At 38.8% G+C, this 16,517-nt stretch overlaps 4 protein-coding genes across 6 annotated transcripts; 2 read left to right on the top strand and 2 right to left on the bottom strand.

Annotated features, from left to right (window-relative positions):
• The first annotated feature begins 3,577 nt into the window (after positions 1-3,577).
• On the top strand, positions 3,578-7,305 carry tmem221 (transmembrane protein 221). Its single transcript, XM_010777128.1, has 3 exons — positions 3,578-4,194; positions 5,655-5,740; positions 6,603-7,305. The coding sequence occupies exons 1-3, from the start codon at positions 3,893-3,895 to the stop codon at positions 7,142-7,144; spliced, it is 930 nt and encodes a 309-aa protein (XP_010775430.1). The 5' UTR covers positions 3,578-3,892; the 3' UTR covers positions 7,145-7,305.
• On the bottom strand, positions 5,771-10,646 carry borcs8 (BLOC-1 related complex subunit 8). Of its 2 annotated transcripts, XM_010777130.1 has the most exons (6): positions 10,263-10,646; positions 9,935-10,047; positions 9,241-9,305; positions 9,051-9,158; positions 8,412-8,476; positions 5,771-6,337 (listed from the first exon to the last, which is right to left on the bottom strand). In XM_010777130.1, exons 1-5 carry the CDS (start codon positions 10,297-10,299, stop codon positions 8,434-8,436), a joined length of 366 nt encoding a protein of 121 aa, XP_010775432.1. In that variant the 5' UTR covers positions 10,300-10,646; the 3' UTR covers positions 5,771-6,337; positions 8,412-8,433. The 2 variants fall into 2 exon arrangements, with proteins under 2 accessions (XP_010775432.1, XP_010775431.1); XM_010777129.1 differs by lacking the exon at positions 8,412-8,476 and having other exon boundaries at positions 10,263-10,347.
• rfxank (regulatory factor X-associated ankyrin-containing protein) lies at positions 10,413-12,514 on the top strand. 2 transcript variants are annotated; one of them, XM_010777132.1, is made up of 9 exons: positions 10,413-10,647; positions 10,755-10,859; positions 11,017-11,121; positions 11,226-11,291; positions 11,402-11,502; positions 11,599-11,724; positions 11,886-11,952; positions 12,038-12,118; positions 12,216-12,514. In XM_010777132.1, exons 2-9 carry the CDS (start codon positions 10,760-10,762, stop codon positions 12,266-12,268), a joined length of 699 nt encoding a protein of 232 aa, XP_010775434.1. In that variant the 5' UTR covers positions 10,413-10,647; positions 10,755-10,759; the 3' UTR covers positions 12,269-12,514. The 2 variants fall into 2 exon arrangements, with proteins under 2 accessions (XP_010775434.1, XP_010775433.1); XM_010777131.1 differs by having other exon boundaries at positions 10,554-10,647; positions 11,599-11,775.
• On the bottom strand, positions 12,432-15,402 carry nr2c2ap (nuclear receptor 2C2-associated protein). Its single transcript, XM_010777133.1, has 5 exons — positions 15,307-15,402; positions 15,039-15,129; positions 14,411-14,516; positions 13,321-13,388; positions 12,432-12,958 (listed from the first exon to the last, which is right to left on the bottom strand). Exons 1-5 carry the CDS (start codon positions 15,342-15,344, stop codon positions 12,836-12,838), a joined length of 426 nt encoding a protein of 141 aa, XP_010775435.1. The 5' UTR covers positions 15,345-15,402; the 3' UTR covers positions 12,432-12,835.
• Between the last annotated feature and the right edge of the window lie 1,115 nt (positions 15,403-16,517).

The raw sequence follows: 16,517 nt of genomic DNA, 5'->3' as shown, positions 1-16,517 counted from the left end.
CAGCTATATCCACATTTGTGCAGTTTTGCGAATATGTACACATTTAATTGTATTGTATTTTATTGTCATTGATGCATCCTTGCTTTTAACACTTTTTTTATTTATTTGTGTCTATTTTTATTATTGCATTGAGAGATGAAAAATAAATTATATTAATATCTTTATTGTCATCATACTATACGTTTGTACGATGACAATAAATATATTCTGATTCTGATTCTGAAAGTGGGCCCCAGTTGAAAGTACTGTTGTAGTGTGATAAGTGATTTGCTATGTCTTTGTTATATAGGCCTACTGTTTAAAGGAAAGGTGTAAAAATGTCTGCAAAACCACATAGGCCTACAGTAAAAAAAATTGTAAAGACATGCAAATGTAAATGTACAATTTTAAATACAACTGGCTGACAGGATTTAGGATTGGGGGGAAGCTCTTTTTCCTAATTTCCTAATTCAACAACGGTTTCTAAATTCAAGAGGACATTTTGTGTCTTTTAGGTGTTGGTGATTAAAGAATGGCCTATAGAATGAGACATAGTGTTTAGTGTCTGCAGATGAAAGTGAAAGGACCCAGGTTGAGGCTACGATCCTTGCCATGCTTGCTGTCATGTGAATGATGTGAAAAGACAGGCAATTAATGTAATTTTTATGCAACATAACCTTTTTTCTCGTTTTCTCCCCTGATTTATGACCTCTTAATTTAACAATCGGAAAGTCCCAGTTAAATTCGGGAATCAAAGCAGTTGATTGGCAACAGATTGTTCCAAAACACTTTCTGAATGGGAAGATTTAAGTTGGAGCACATTAATCAGAATCATAACCAGGTTTATTGTAGGTTTACACGTACGAGGAATTTAACACAGTTAGAGGACTAGACAAATATTAAAAATAATTACAAATATATAGTAAAATATAACAGTAAAATATAATTGCAATGGAATGAAATAGAGGAATAACATATGGAATAAAAGTCAGCTGTAATACAAAATAATGTTTACTGTGTGCATTAATGTAATGCATAGAATCTAGATCAATGGATCATAATGATATATTTTTTAAATGCAGAAAAAACATGTGTCCGTCAAAGTAGCCTATATCAGAGTGGCCTTCTGGCATAATAGACCTTCTACGAGGGAGGAACGTTCACATATATTGTCAAACAGTCACTCCAATAAAATGTCCTCAGGCAATTCACCAAATCCCTACAGATTATGTAGGTGACGTGTGTTTAGTCTCTCAGTTTCATCGGGTAAATAAACTGAACACAAATAAAGCTGTAAGCTGAAACTAATTATGTGATTTAGCCACCTCTGAACATACACTACTGGATGAGACTATAATTCATTACAACACCACCCCAAGTTACAGCCCCAATACAACCAAAAGTTAATTCAACAACTCTGATGTCTCAGCATACACTTAACATGAGCTTCAAAGGGGGGGAGCATAAGAGGCAAGGCTGCAATATTACAATGCACTATATCGTACAGGTTTGACTATTGTGTTTATACTTAACACAGGGCCTAACGAATGAACACAACTGTTGTACAGGCTACCACATTTCTGTTTGAGCGGTTTGTGCCCTAACTGATGCATAGTCCGCCTTGCTTTTATTATGTGTTTATTAGCTTTTCCTGTGTATGAATAAAGAAATGCAGTGGGGTCACAGTGTAAAGTCAAAAAAGGAGGAATAAAAAGCCCACCAAAGCTGAGACAGTTACACGCCAAGACATTATTGGAAAACAGACACACTGTCAGCTTAATAGATATATTAATAACTGCATCACTGCATGTGCTGCATTATTGACTATTTGTGGGATGCGACACAATGTGCTCCTAAAAATAATATAGCAACAAATGTGCTAATACAGATCATCTGTTTAAGTGTGGATAACAGCTCTCTCACACGCACAGGGAAAAAACACAGAGACACATGTAGAGCTATAACGTACGCGCAAACACACACACTTTCCCAAGAGGCTACCTAAACTGAGCATCATGATGCAATACTTAGCAACATCCCCGCAGACTGCTGCAGCCTTTACCTCCAGGATTCACCTGCGTGGGCCCCATCAATCCAACAGGGAATAGTGCCAACCCACATCTGTAAATACAGCAATAATTACCTGCAGTTTAGGGGAAATTATACCTTTCCTCAGTGTGCTGTTTACGCATGTATCTTCGTACATTTACTCTAAACAAGTGAGAGCTCCATCAAGCTGAAGGAAGGAATAACAACCAGTTACTTAAAATTAATAATACATACAAAAGCCCTTAAGCAGAGATGTGGAAAGGTGCCTTTGAGAACTTTTCGTGTCAAGTCCATTTTTTTTTTCATTTTCCTGAAACTTCTCACTTCTGCTTTCGACAAGATCAGCCACGGTCCTTTTAGAGCATGTGGTGAGGCTGTCGAATTCAGAAATAGCCTCCATGGTCAGTGTACATGTGTGAGAGCAATTGTTCACATTGTGTACCTTTATAGCTACAGTCTTATCTACATCTCAACAGAATAATGGCTACACCTTTACTACCCCCCCCCTTCGCTCCTCCACCAAACCCCAAACTTTAACAGAACAATAAGGCCTCTGTAACACAGGTCACAGACTTTAAGGTGTTTGCGGTCCAGCAGTGGTATGTGAAATGAAAATGGAGTTAATTTTAAATGTCAATTCTATGAATTCAGGCTGGACAAGTAACTTTCACAAGGTTGCAAAGTGAAAATAAAAGCAAAGGTGGCAGCTGTTTTTTTGTAAAATAAGTGGATGCAAGGGGAAAAAAGTGCATCCCCATGATAAATTGTGCTTGTTTCCGTGGCAACTGTTGAGAAGATAATTAGATTCAGAGAGTCCGAGGAGCTGCAGGGGGAATAAAAGGGGTATTCTGCAATGATGAGGGTCTGCTAAGGTGGCCCCTGCTGCTTCAAATTCCTCAAGAGTTAGCTGAAATGCACACCTGCCACGGTATCATCTTGCAGAGGAAAAACGTAAGGACTATCGGGACTTGGAGTCACATTTGATTTAGCTTTTTATGAAGTTAAGGTCAATTATTTGAGTGTTTGTATGAGCAGGCAATTAATTGGCCCTGTTGAAATGAGCTAATACATATTTTAATCACTTGGAGGTGACATCACATCATAAGAAGTAGGCTGGTCTATTAGCCCAGGAAATAAATGTACTATTGATATTTTATACATCTGTATTATGATCTGTTTTAATTGTTAGTGTGAAAGGCACTAGGAAATGTTTTAATGTTGTTGTTATGTGTGTAGCTGCAGGGATTGATGGAAATTAACTTTTGGCTATAATCTGGCATCTCTTCTTTTTGTCTTTTTGAGATCATTGTATTTTATGCACGGCCCTTGTTTAATAAATATATAATAATAAACATGTAGTCTAAGTTTTCAGGTCTGTTTTTCATTTGTAGTATGCCCTAAAAGTTAAAGCTTTAAGTATGCATTTCTCCACTTCTCACATTATAAAAAGGCACTTTAATTTGGTAAAAGTGTGTAGGGGGGACTGCACTGTTTAAATGCCCTTTGTTCTGTCACGGTGATTTTACTTTGGTCAGTGAGCTCTCCCTTTCCCAGCAGCGCGTCAACACATTGTTTCCGAGGATCCAAGAGAAAAAGTCCATTGTTGTTGCGAAGTTTCTAATCTGGGGATTTAAAGCACATCACATGCTCAGACTGAGCAGCGGGGCGCTCTACCACAACAGCAAACTACTGCAAAAATCCATGCTGCAGAGGGAACCATTCATCCCGAAAGGACCGAGAAATACTTTTTATTCGCACTGAAATGCCAGCGCACTTTTGGGGAGTTTAGGACGCCGGAGAAGTGTATTTAAAGTAGTCCGAAACTTTATTCTCTGGAAAAAGCGCCTGCATTTGAGGATAAAAGATGACGCTCCAGTACGGCCAGCGGTCCCTCATAGTTCTTTCTCTACTGGGGATTTTATCGGCCATCATGTCTGTTTTATCGGTCATTTTGATTTTCCAGCTTCAGTCTCAACAGGCGGCAGTGACGGAGTCTACCCCGTCCGCCTCCTGGTTGATCCCTGCTCCTATCTGGGCCGTCCTGCTGCCGGTGTCCACGGTGCTCTCCGCCCTGTCCCTCACCCTCCATCTGAGCTCGGTGGTGGTGTGTCTCCTCCACAGCTACTTTTCAACAGAGGTCTGCAGAGGAGAGCAGGACACTGAGAGGTATTTTAGCCATATAACACACCTCCTCTACCACAAAAAACCTGCTGAAGGCCCTGTCAGCAGCTTCACTCACTTGTTGTCGTGGTGATTATCCAAATGGTTCAGAAACAGATAGTTCCGGTCAGTTCTGAAAAGCACCTGTGATCGCTTTTCAGCTAACTGCAATATTAATACACACCGAAAAAAGTGACATTTATAGAATATCTGTGCACGTTTTTAGAAGAAATAACACAACTTGTATTTCTGTCACAAATACAAGTTGAATTTATAAGCAACTAACTCACCATTGCTCAACTCAGTTGGGTTGGTATTATGATTAGCTTTAGTGGGTAATGATAGCAAACATAGTGGTGTATTGGTCAACCAGGCTAGCTTCATTTTAGCATCAATAGTATCAGTAACTGTTAATGGAGGCCACAGTGGTGTTTAACAAATGTCAATTCATTTAACTTTAAGTACAATGAATGACCATGAAAATATGAACTCCCTGTGTTATGTAATCTGCTCAAATACAAAGACCCCATAATAACTCATATGGGTACACTTAGATTTCTAAATTGACACTATGCTAAAGAGATATTCATTCAACTGTACTCATTTTGTAAGGTTGTTGTTCATGGTGTATATGGTTGACCATACATATTTAAATGAAAGGCTACGTTTAGTAAAACGTTTAAACATAAGGTATAGCAAATCAAGGGTAAACAGAGTCCAGCATTAAATAAGAAACAATAATTCAATAGATGCATTAATCAAAAACATAATGCTTTAAGAAAGGTAACAATGATTAAAATGATAAAAGAAGCTTTTATTTCATCATACGTCTACTATTTGCTGTTATTTTATGTAGTGTTTACAACACTGCTTAAACAAACATTTAATCTCTTTTGTATGAGTTTCTTTCTCTGCCCACACACTTTTCTTTAATTAATCTCCGTAAAACCCAGCAGATTCTAGTCGACTACATTAAGTTTCATTAAAAGAAACACAGTTTCAGAAGTATAAAAGGGCCTTCCTTATGTGTCAGAGTGCAGAGGCCTGTGCTACAATGTTGTTGGCCGACCCCCACCTCTCAAACCCTCTGAGTCCCGTCTAAACAATGGCCTTCCTCTCATTATGCACCCAGCACACGGCTTCTGGCTGGCCCTTTCCCACGTCGCTTTATAAACCCAACATAACCCAGGACCTCCCTAACGACAGAGGGGACATTCCCCAGAAAAATGTGAATAATAATGAGCTTGTATAGCAACCAACCTAGATAATCAATAATCAAATATTATAGGACTTTTATATACATATATTTTAGGGGAGAAATAAAAAAAAGAGGAGAGAAGTTGGATGGTTTTGCACAAAATGCATTGAATTGTGTTAAAATAAAAGAGTTTAAAAAGGAAAATGTTGCTATAAATGGTCTTCATTTACGAGCTGATGATGAACATTGAACTTTTTTGTTTAAACAGAGCAGACTGGTTCCTTTTGGATAGCAGAGGTGTGCGACACGTGGCTATCGGACTCTTCTGCCTGGGGGTTTCTGTCTACTTGGCAGGTAACAATAAAAAGAGTGAAAAACAAGATGTTATTGTAGTTGTTTATTTTAAGGTTCCTTTTAAAAACATGGCAGTTTATATATTTAATCCTTAAATAAAGTTTACCTTGTAGCAGATTTTCCTTGTGTAAGTGAGTTTAGCTTTTATAAATTTGCATGCATGGGATATCCTATTTTTTGGCAACAAATTCACAAAGACTAAAAAAGTAGTGACCAAAACATTGGCTGTGCTATGGGTTTTCAACAGCAGGGGCAGAACCAGCACGGCTGCTTTCTTCTCTGGTTTGTCCACCGAGTCCACGAGAACAATGCATTCTTTGAGCAGCGTCCATGACTCAAGTGTTTTTAATGCTGAATCTGGCAGCGCTGTGGTGCCCTGTTCCACTGAGCGACTTGTACTGGGGGGGGTCACTGGAGGCAGCCACTCCATTGTGATGAGGAGGTGTCGGCCTTCTGACCCCACTTTCAGCCTCAATCAAAAGGTAGTGGAGCAAGAGACTGTAGATGCAACACACCCAACTCAGGAAGTCACGTCACATCCCAGAGTTGTGCTTCTCTCCCCCTTCCTTTAGCATGCCTGAGTCCATAGTCCTTTTCCTGGAGATAAACATAGAACAACTCTAAGAATAGCTAAACTTTATATGACATTTCAACAACATTCAATACATTTTCTTAAGCATCAAATTGCTGTGAAGTGGAGAAAGTAATGTGAAAATGAAGCCAAATTAAAAAGACTAGCAGCAGACCCAGATGCAGCTTAAAAGTTATTTTGTTTTAAATGATTTCACTCACAGATCAACATTGTTTGTGGTTATTAAATGTATCTGTTTTAAATAAATTCTCTATTTGTCTTCCATTTCAGCTATGTCCATCTTTATGCTCCTCATATTTCAAGTGGAGACAGGCATTGCGAGTGCTTGCGTTCTCTCATCGGGGATCCTAATCCTGCTGGTCGTTGTGATCCACTCTCTGGTGAAAGCTTCTCAGAGTGCCAAACACTATCACAGCGACCACCTCGGCACCCTCTACCAGAACGACCACAGAAGCAACATTGCACCCGTCTCCCGACCCTGCGAGCTTAAAATTGGTGTGGATAAACCGAGGATGCAACGCAGTCAGTCTCACCTCCAGCATCAGATCGCCTACCCTCAATGTGGCAACCCAAGGCAGCAACAGTACCAGCAGGAGCATCAGTACTCCCCTGCTGGGGGCTCCCAGGGCCACGCTAGTGATAAAGACGGCTACAGCAGCAGTAGCAATTGTCCCCGAATGCACAGGACCCTGTCTACTGAGTCAGGTCTACTTCAGGCCCAGGCTAAACCCTGGAATGGGGTCAACAATGAGATGAGGAGTGTCCTTGCACGCAAGTCAGGGATCACCGCAAAAGACTCTACTCTTGTTTGAAACAAAGGAAGCTGAGCTTGTGGTTAAAGACACTGATGACCTTTAAGCATCAAAAGGGGACTGCTAGCAAGAGTGTGAGTAACCCCTCGATTCCACCGGGTCCGGCTGCGCCGCGGTTTTGGTCCGGCCTCCTCCGGCGTCATACCCTACCGGTCGCGTTTCAGAAGCATTTCAGAAGCGGAGCGTCTTGCCTGCCGGCTCGCAGTTTTTGTTGATTTGGGCATATTTCCTGGACAGGCTACTTTGTACAGACAAAGTTAGTAATAATTGTAATATCCCAGTTATAAACGACATGAATCAAAGATGTTTTGCTGTATTTTAGTGGTAAAAAAATGCATTCATCATCATAATTATTCTATATATATAATTTACACAGTGCCTGTAAACCGGAGGAGAACGCTGGCATTTCTCCTCCTACTTGAAAGACTACGGAGGGATAGGGTCTGCAAATTAGTTTATTTGGGGGATGGGCCGGATGCTGTCACCGGTCCACTTCCTGCCCGCCGCCTCTGCAAACGCCTCGCGTCGAAAAATAGACTTGCATCCTATTTTGAGCGGAGCCCAGCGGCGAGACGCTTCTGGGACGCTTCTGAGCCGTAACACGGCGCGTCTGGTGGAATAGCACCCATTGACTAGAGTGGCCGCGATCCTTGCGGACGCCGCGGCGCAGCCGTAACGCGACGCAGACGGACCCGGTGGAATCTAGGGGTTAGATCTGTCAGTTTGTACCATTTGTCACTCAGAATGCTGATCCTGAACATATCGGACTCAGGTGGTAAAAACACATAACATGTTCATTTTTATCAACTGATTTCTCCTGTTCCGATTTTTAAGTATTTTTAACTTCACAAAAACTTTTTGAGCACACATTTTGTACAATGTGTAGTGCTTTATGTGAATGAGCTTGATTTAAATCTCATCATTGTTGCCCAAATATCAATCTGGCAAATGTATATCTTTCATTGTAATAATGTGAATACTTTATTCCACTGTATATGGTGGCCTTTGCCAAATATTTGTGCAGAGATGTTTCGTAATGCTTTGTTCAAAATTGTTTCATATCAACTATAAATTAAATGAATTTAGAGAAAAAGTGAGTGCTTGACACCCAAAATGAGATTAAAATATTGTGCACAAAAAAAACTTGTTGACTTTAAATGTTATTTAAATGCACATTTTAAACATTTCTAAAAAATAAAAAAAAGAAAAAGAAAATATGTAATATCATCCTGAATGTGATTACATCAAGTCTGGGGAAAATACTGACCTTGGACACCTCAGTCCAGAGATCATGAGGTAGTGGGCGGGGCATGTGGAGGGACATCATGTAAGCTGCATGCAGGTGTCAATGGGAAACAAAAAAACAAATAAAACAGAAAACAAAAATGAAAAAATGATGTTCCCATTAACTACAAAATAGTTCAGAACAGACCTGATGATTATTTTGCAGTTATTGGGAAATTAAATGGCAAGAACTGAACCAAAGTTGTATTAGCTGATGTTCCAAAAATACTAACTGTCATTATTATAGGATTATACAAAACAAAGGTAAAAAAGAATTTGCATGAACAAAAAAAAGGTGTGTTGTGGAGCAAAGACTGAATCAAAAGGGGATAAAACTCAAGAGTCACTTGTCAATTGTGTTAAAGATATAGGGAAATATGAAAGTACAGTGACTGACAAGAGTATCTTTGACACTTTTAAAAAGGTGTGGATGCTACAGCCAAAAAAGTTCTAAAATAATTATTATCTGACAATAACTATGTCAATGCCTATTTTTAGTTTGGAAAGATGAACATGTTTAACTGTTCCTTGTCCAAATGATTGAAGAAGTAAGCCTTGGTTTGTACCCCTACACTTCAGACATCAATGTATCTCAGTCGTCATGTTCACTGCTGCCTCCTACCTGCGTCCTTGAGAGTTGCTAATCTGTTCCTTCATGTTGATGGCCTGACGAAGGAGGCCGTCAATGTTTTTGAAATACAAGCTGCTGTTCGTCATGCTCTTTACAGCACTGCAAAAACATAGAGATCAATAAAAGTGTTAACAGTCAAGACAAGAAGTCTGCGAATATGTAGGTCTATGCTTCTCCTCACCTGCATGCATACTCTACACTGTAAATAGCTCCTTGACTCTGCTCCTCCCAGCTCTGCATGTCAGTCTGTGTGAAACATGATAACAAAATACCACCATCAAAATACAGGAAAAATATATAAGACTAGTTGGTACTGTCCAAATGGACAAAATCCCTGATGGCACAAATCCAGGACTGGAGAGCCGAGTTCCCTACATCCAACTGATGCATTGTTTAGGAAGGTAGGCAATGAATTATAGTATTACAGGTGGGAGGAAGTGAAGGTGTGGATAAGTTGTTCTACAATTTTTGGGGAGATTTTTGGTTTGACTTAGGCAATATTTGTGTAACATACAAAAACTACTCCCAACCAACAGGCAGAATTCAATGTTACCACAGTGTTAAATGTCTGATTTAAATAACAATGGTCTTTAATTAAATAGCAGACATACAGATAATGTCATAAGAGAACAGACGGAACACATTAGGGGACTGTGCTGTTTGCTGTGTTTCATAAGTCCATATGAAATAATAATAATAATAATAATAACATTTACATTTTTTGTTTCTTGATATAACAATATTTCTTCTTCCTAAATATACTTGAACACAAGAATTCTTTTTAAAATATATTTGTGTTGACTTTAACTTTAATGTGGTAGCTGTTAAACATGTATTTTGCTTTCTCCAACAGTATAACAAAGCAGGTTGTTTACCTTGTGTTGCACCAGCTCGGGCAGGGACCTTCTGACGTGCTCCTGCAGTCTGTACAGAGCCACTGACGGCTCGTTAGCTAGCACGTACATGCTCTCCGTGAATTTATCACTAACTGCAGAGTCAAAAAAATATATAGACAAAAGCAGAGAATTCGGGACATAGGTTAGAAAAAGAGGAAAACATTCAACAGCACGGGACATGGACAAATAGGCGATGTACAACACTTGCATAGCATTAGCTTAACAGCTAATTTGAGCTAACAACTGCTGGCTTAGTTACAGCGTTTACAAGGTAACAATGATGTAGGTTTATTTAATTAATATTTACCTCGTCTCACTTTCAGTTGCATCTCCTGGTCCTCCATAATGCACGTAGTTAGACACAACAAAATGCAGATGTATGTCAGCTGATTCTCGCTTCTTCCGTATTTTTGTTGTCATGTGTCTCACGACAATCTTCCGGACAGAAACATCGATCATCAAAAGTCAGTTCTTCCTTCAAATAGCACAAACGGCAGGGATACGGAACACGATAAGATTCAAACCTTAATTCATTGTAAACTACGATTGTTTAACTAGTTAATCAACTGAGCGAAAACATATATATCTCGGTACACTTCAATGGTCAGAAAGACCCATCGTGCGACTGGAGATTATTCACTTTCAGTTTTCACAAAAGGAAGTTAGCGCGCATTAGACTGAGCCTCGATGTGGTGAGTGGACGGGGACATTTGCTTTACAAAGTGATTTTTGCTAGTTTTTCTTTTCTTGAGAGCAGTGCAAAAATGTTTGGGTAGTTCATGATTTGTTTTTATTGCAGTGATCATGGAGGGCAAAGGTGATGAAGAGGTTGCAGATGGCCAACATATTCGGTCATCAAACGCTAATGTCTCTCCTCCCGAGTCAACAGATGAGAGGTCCAATGGTATGTGTGTGTATTTGTATCTTTTAGTTTAGGTTTCCTATCTGTGGTGACTTTCTTGATACATTTCTGTATAGCATCTGTCCCCTGACGTTTGTAGTCTTAAAAATAATGAATAGCAGTGACACAGACATGACTGTAGTTGATCTGCTTGGGCCAGTTTCTCCAGAAATCATGGATGTGGATGAAGAGTCCATACATCCCACCACTCTGACTAACAAGCAGCGTGGGAATGAGGTTACAGTCCGCCCTGCAACATTGGACTGTAAGTAGGATGCTTGTTGGGCAAAGTGCTTATACAATTTGTTGGAATCATGGTATTTGTATTGTCTTAAGCAGATTAAGTTATTCATATTTTATTCCCCTCAGCTCTGTCTATACATCAGTTGGCAGCTCAAGGCGAGGTTTCACAGGTGGCTGCACACCTGAGTAAAGGTGAGGAATCTGGCTGTCACTAAGCAGTTATAAATCATGTTTATTTTTGCCTGCCAGTAAGTTGTACAAAGATTCCCACTGATCGGCAGTGACTGGTTTTTATTTTGCAGACAGTTCACTGCTAAGTCAACAGGATGAACGGGGCTTCACGCCTCTTATGTGGGCAGCAGCGTTTGGAGAGAAAGCTGTGGTGGATTTCCTATTGGAAAAGGTTAGAAGTAAGCGACTGCTGTCCATAAAGACGTGCACATATTATTAAGACCAAATGCATAATTTTACCTTGTGTTTTGGGGAATTTTTGTTCTAGGGTGCAGACCCCAAAATCATTGCGAGGGAGCGAGAGAGCACCCTGACCCTGGCCAGCTCCGGGGGTTACGTGGACATTGTGGAGTCTCTTCTCAGACATGGAGTAGACATTGACACATTTGACTGGGTACATCATCCCTTTCTTTATGTCTGGCATTTCATCACAAGTCCACAAGATGTATGTCTTATGGCAAGCAACACACATGATGGACACAACATATTTAAAGGAAAATATAACTAGAATGGGATAGTTTATCTTTTTAATGAATTCTTGTTTTTTTTTAACAGAATGGGGGAACTCCTCTACTTTATGCTGTGCGAGGGAACCACATCAAATGTGTAGAGTCACTCCTAGGTACATTGCATGTTTATTATGTAGAGCCATGATTGTGGAAATGTCTGTTTGAATGCGTAATAATTGCCCTTACTCTCTTTTTAAGCCAAAGGCGCAGACATGACCATCGAGTCTGACTCTGGGTACAGTCCAATGGCCTTAGCTGTTGCCCTTGGACACACAAAGAGTATGTATTGTATTTTTAAATCTAACAAATATTTTATTTTTTAAAGGTTTACGTTTTTTAAAGGTTAACGTAAAAAATGTTTTATTTTGTTTTCTAGTTCAGAAAGTGTTGGAGGACCATATTCTGAAGCTGTACACACCACCTACATGACAAGAATAAAAAAACGGTCGGACGCTGTTTATATCAGATCTACAAACAGCTCTTCAGAGACATTACCATCATGTAAACTACATTTGCTATTTTATACCTATTGTTTATTCCACTTGTATGCATTACAATGTTCATCTACTATGTACAAACAAGGACTAAATGCTATGTTTTGCAGTAGATTTTATTTTTGTTTGGCTGAAGCACAGCAATGAACAAGTTTTAATAAAAACATATTTTTATACTGTGTTCCACTGGTCTGAGGCTTCAATTCAAAGGCACAATATAAGTAGAAAAAAAACCACCATTACAATATATTAGGAGAACAAAATACCCATTAAATCTGCAATTAAAGCTCAGATTCAGAGTCAGTGCCAAGCCTTATGTGTTTGAGTAATGAAGAGCGAGATGGCTTGACAGGTCCCAGAAATAGTCCATACCAAAAAAGGCCACTTTCACATCAGTTCATGAGGTGGCAGAACAGATGACATGTTTCCCAAGTGCCTCCACACCATGCTGCACTTTACTCAGGAGCCCCCTCCTCTCTCACGAGAGGCCTTCAAAAAATGGTCATGAGGTTTTCCCCCCCAGGATGTCTAAGGAATAAACAATAATCCTCCCAAAAAAGTCGGCACTATTCTCAAACATTATTTTTACTTTGTCCACAGCAGGGGCCTCCTGTATGGGAAAGATGTGGGTGTGGAGTTAAGAAAAAGACAAGCATAGTGAAAGGCATAGCCAGGAAAATATTGTCTGATACTTATTATGAACCATGTAGAACAGTAAAAGGAAACACTGTAAGAGTGACAGATAAGCTGCTGTAACTGAATGGCTGAATGAATGTTTGAATGAATTAAATTCCAATTGAGCTGAAATATCTTTCTGATACATGTTATATTTGTGGGAAACATCCTCATTTGTCATTATTATAATTAATGCAATGAATGATGTTTTGTAGAAAATGTAGGTTAACTATATCTAAAACATTTAGCATGGAATATTTCAAGAAACTACAGGGCTACTGTCTAATGCTGCACAGTAATACTGAAGGATATCTGGAGAGAGTTGTCGTCCTCTGGATACAAATCGCAGATCTGGGTAAAGGCTCCATCTTTCGGGCAACCTGTTGTAAGAAAAAGTGGAAAATAATGTACCTTATCTTGTTACACCTTAGATCAGGGGTCGGCAACCCGCGGCTCTTTAAGCCCTCTGCTCTGGCTCCCTTGAGCTTAGACAAAAAATAAGAAGGAAATCAAATAAAAAATATTTGTAGGACTATTTATATTTTGTTGCACGGTTGAAAATGTTTCGTATCTCTTATTTTGACACATAAATAAAAAACAAAACGGTTTTAATTAGGTCAATTAAAAATATGTGTCATATCCTGCTAAGGTCCTGCACCAGCGCCTTTTCTTGCAGGCGAATAACCTGACCCTCGGCTCGATGAGCGAACTATGGATAAATCAAAGAAAATAAAAGTATCGGAGGAACACAGACGGTTTCATTCTGCGTGGTTAGAGTTATATGCTTTCACAGCAAACGATGCTGGATTACCGGTATATTTGATATGTGGAGAGAAGTTGTCAAAGGTGCTGCAGCCTTTACGTATTGGAGGAAAAACACGGAAGAGAAAGACAGCTGACGATCTTCAGTCATAATTCAATCAGTTAACTCTTTTTAGGGTGCAGCTATAAGTTTTTATTTACTACAAAGTGGGCCCATTTTAATTATATTAATTTTCTTCAAATGTGCAGAGGACTCCCCAAGTGCTGTGTTGATTTATTTTAAAGTAGGCCTGTGTATTTTTTTTATTCTCCTTATAAGAGTTATTTGTTTATTATTAGAGGTAAACCGTTTTCTATAATGTAATAAATAATAAATGCAAAGAAACTGTAGTTTTTGTCTATGATGTAACAATATATACAACTTTATAAGCAATCAAGCTATCAAATATGTTTTGCGGCTCCAGACAAAACATTTTTGTGGAAAAGGGGGGAAAATGGCTCTTTCGGTCAAAAAGGTTGCAGACCCCTGCCTTAGATCTTGTCTGTAAAATGAAACACGTGAGAACACTTAAGCAAGTATGGATAAGTAAACAATGTGTGACCAGGCTTAAAGTTAGAATATTTTATCTCTGAGTTTTACCGTGTAGTCTGCATGTCTTGGCTGAGAAGCCTCCCTGGAACTGGACCTTTAACTCTGACACTTTGACAGATTGAGGGAACTCCAGAGACACCCACTGACAGTCACCCTGTCAAAGAGAAGATGCGAATGACTCTCTCAGACATGTACAGTAGAACAATCACTTTCTGTGAGAAGTCTTAAAGAATATTTGTTTATTATTATTTGGTTTTTGATATGAATTGTTAGTAGTTTTGAATACCTAGTGTTATTGCTTAGACTGGAAAACCCACCAAACAGATGTGACTTTGTTCGTTTTTGTATAGCCTAAACCAGTTTGCCCCACACAAATTATGAGAGGCCAGGGGGATATTCAGGACTTAGCAAGGACCACTTTTTATACTACTACTACTACTACTACTACTACTACTACTACTACTACTACTACTACAGTAGTCTCCTACAATGAATGCAATGCAGAAAAAGGAGGTAAAGTAAAAAAAACTAAAGAAAACATTATTTTTTTCTTAAAGTTTTTACAACTCTTCGGAATTGACAGCTATAATATAAGAATATAAAGTATATATATATATAGAGTAAAGTATATGCAATAAGTATTGTTCATGCTACTGGGACAAATATGCAGATGTACCTGGTCTGAGTTCCAGCACGTCTCTTCGTTGCAGTCAAACATGTATTTCTTTCCATACTGCTTCACATCTCTGTTTAAAACTGTACTCACCCTGAAATGACAACAACACTAGCCAACAGGAGGGTGACATACAGCAGTACATGTGGCATGATCTACGATGGTTGATTTAGCGTGGTATTGATTTAGGTTAATGAGAGACAGCCTTACATATAAGTCCATTGGTTATCTTTAAAGCAATAAACACGATTCATTTACAGTTGTAATTTACCTGCTTTGAGTTTCGCTGCAAATCAATGAAGATGCCATGTCGAATTTTAAAATCACAAACTAACGTAAAGCGATGTTTGTTTGTTTTTGCGACAGTGACGTCAATCGGTAACTTTTCCTTTTCCCGCCACAAGGTGGCAGTCACGTTCCGTCCATGAATGCACAAACTTTGAATGGAATTTCTGCTTCTCTGCTGCTGACCTAAATGAAGGTAAGACATTTTCTTGATTTATGACCTTTTCACCGTTTACGAAAGACAGAGCTTGGATTGTGGGGGGAATAAATAAATAAACTCCAGCGTATCCAGAGTATCGCAGACAGAGTACTTAGCAAAAACAAAATGTTTGGACACATGGGTCCTATTTGAACTTCTCTTCACTGTCTCCCATCAAAACCAAATCTATAAATGGCTTATCTCTACTTTGTTAAAATGCTCAGTGAACTGCAACTCATGAAATCTTCCACAAACTGACTACAACAGTGTCCTCTTTTCAAAAACAGACTAAAACATAGTTCCCTTTGCAAGCTTTCAGTTAGCTTTTAGCAGTAGTTGAAGATTCAGGGATTTTTCTTACTTAGTAAAAGTAGTAGCCCTTATACCACCTTTTCTAATTATTCTGTTACAGGTAAAAGTCCTTCATTCATGATGCACTTAAGTTAAAGTTGAAACGCATTAGCATCAACATAGATTTAATGTGGTCATTGTGCAGAATTGTCCATTCTGAATGACATTGGTGCATTTGTCATCATCACAATGTTGCAGGATTTATTTTTTACTAGATTAGTCTACTGTTGGCTAGTTTGTGAACAAAGGGATCAATAAAGGCTTATCTTTAGCCTTATTATTGAGACAGAATCTGTTGATTGTAAATCGTATTACTAATCTCAATCTTAGATAGAGATAGCATTTTTTTAGATAGGATCTTTGATGTCAATTAACTAAAGCTAAGCATAGCATGCTATACAAAGTACAATATCACCCTCTGAGATGTAGAGGAGTAGATAGGACCTGGGAATAATTAAGTAAAGTTAAATTACTCGAGTAAATACAGTCAGACACATTCTACCATCGGTTTGTGTGTTGTCTAAAAGGTTAAACTATTATACTATTCCCTTTTTAAGGATAGCACTAACAACATCATACCTTCTTAATTCTTTCCCTTTTCTGTAATAATGTATATTAAATTGTTTAATAAATTAAATGTTTTATAT

Source organism: Notothenia coriiceps, unplaced genomic scaffold (assembly GCF_000735185.1).
Source record: "Notothenia coriiceps isolate Sejong01 unplaced genomic scaffold, NC01 NC01_scaffold00017853, whole genome shotgun sequence".
NCBI lineage: Eukaryota > Metazoa > Chordata > Actinopteri > Perciformes > Nototheniidae > Notothenia > Notothenia coriiceps.
This window is presented reverse-complemented; position numbering and strand designations above follow the sequence as displayed.

Coding starts and splice junctions, on each gene's coding strand:
- tmem221 (XM_010777128.1), top strand. CDS start 3,893: ATGACGCTCCAGTACGGCCAGCGGTCCCTCATAGTTCTTTCTCTACTG. Junction 4,195..5,654: donor GGAGAGCAGGACACTGAGAG/GTATTTTAGCCA, acceptor TTGTTTAAACAG/AGCAGACTGGTTCCTTTTGG. Junction 5,741..6,602: donor GGTTTCTGTCTACTTGGCAG/GTAACAATAAAA, acceptor CTTCCATTTCAG/CTATGTCCATCTTTATGCTC.
- borcs8 (XM_010777129.1), bottom strand. CDS start 10,299: ATGGAGGACCAGGAGATGCAACTGAAAGTGAGACGAG. Junction 10,048..10,262: donor GCAACTGAAAGTGAGACGAG/GTAAATATTAAT, acceptor TTGACTCTGCAG/TTAGTGATAAATTCACGGAG. Junction 9,306..9,934: donor CCGAGCTGGTGCAACACAAG/GTAAACAACCTG, acceptor TGTTTCACACAG/ACTGACATGCAGAGCTGGGA.
- rfxank (XM_010777131.1), top strand. CDS start 10,760: ATGGAGGGCAAAGGTGATGAAGAGGTTGCAGATGGCCAACATATTCGG. Junction 10,860..11,016: donor AACAGATGAGAGGTCCAATG/GTATGTGTGTGT, acceptor TGCTTGGGCCAG/TTTCTCCAGAAATCATGGAT. Junction 11,122..11,225: donor CCGCCCTGCAACATTGGACT/GTAAGTAGGATG, acceptor TATTCCCCTCAG/CTCTGTCTATACATCAGTTG.
- nr2c2ap (XM_010777133.1), bottom strand. CDS start 15,344: ATGGCATCTTCATTGATTTGCAGCGAAACTCAAAGCAG. Junction 15,130..15,306: donor TGCAGCGAAACTCAAAGCAG/GTAAATTACAAC, acceptor TTGTCATTTCAG/GGTGAGTACAGTTTTAAACA. Junction 14,517..15,038: donor CGTGCTGGAACTCAGACCAG/GTACATCTGCAT, acceptor TCTCTTTGACAG/GGTGACTGTCAGTGGGTGTC.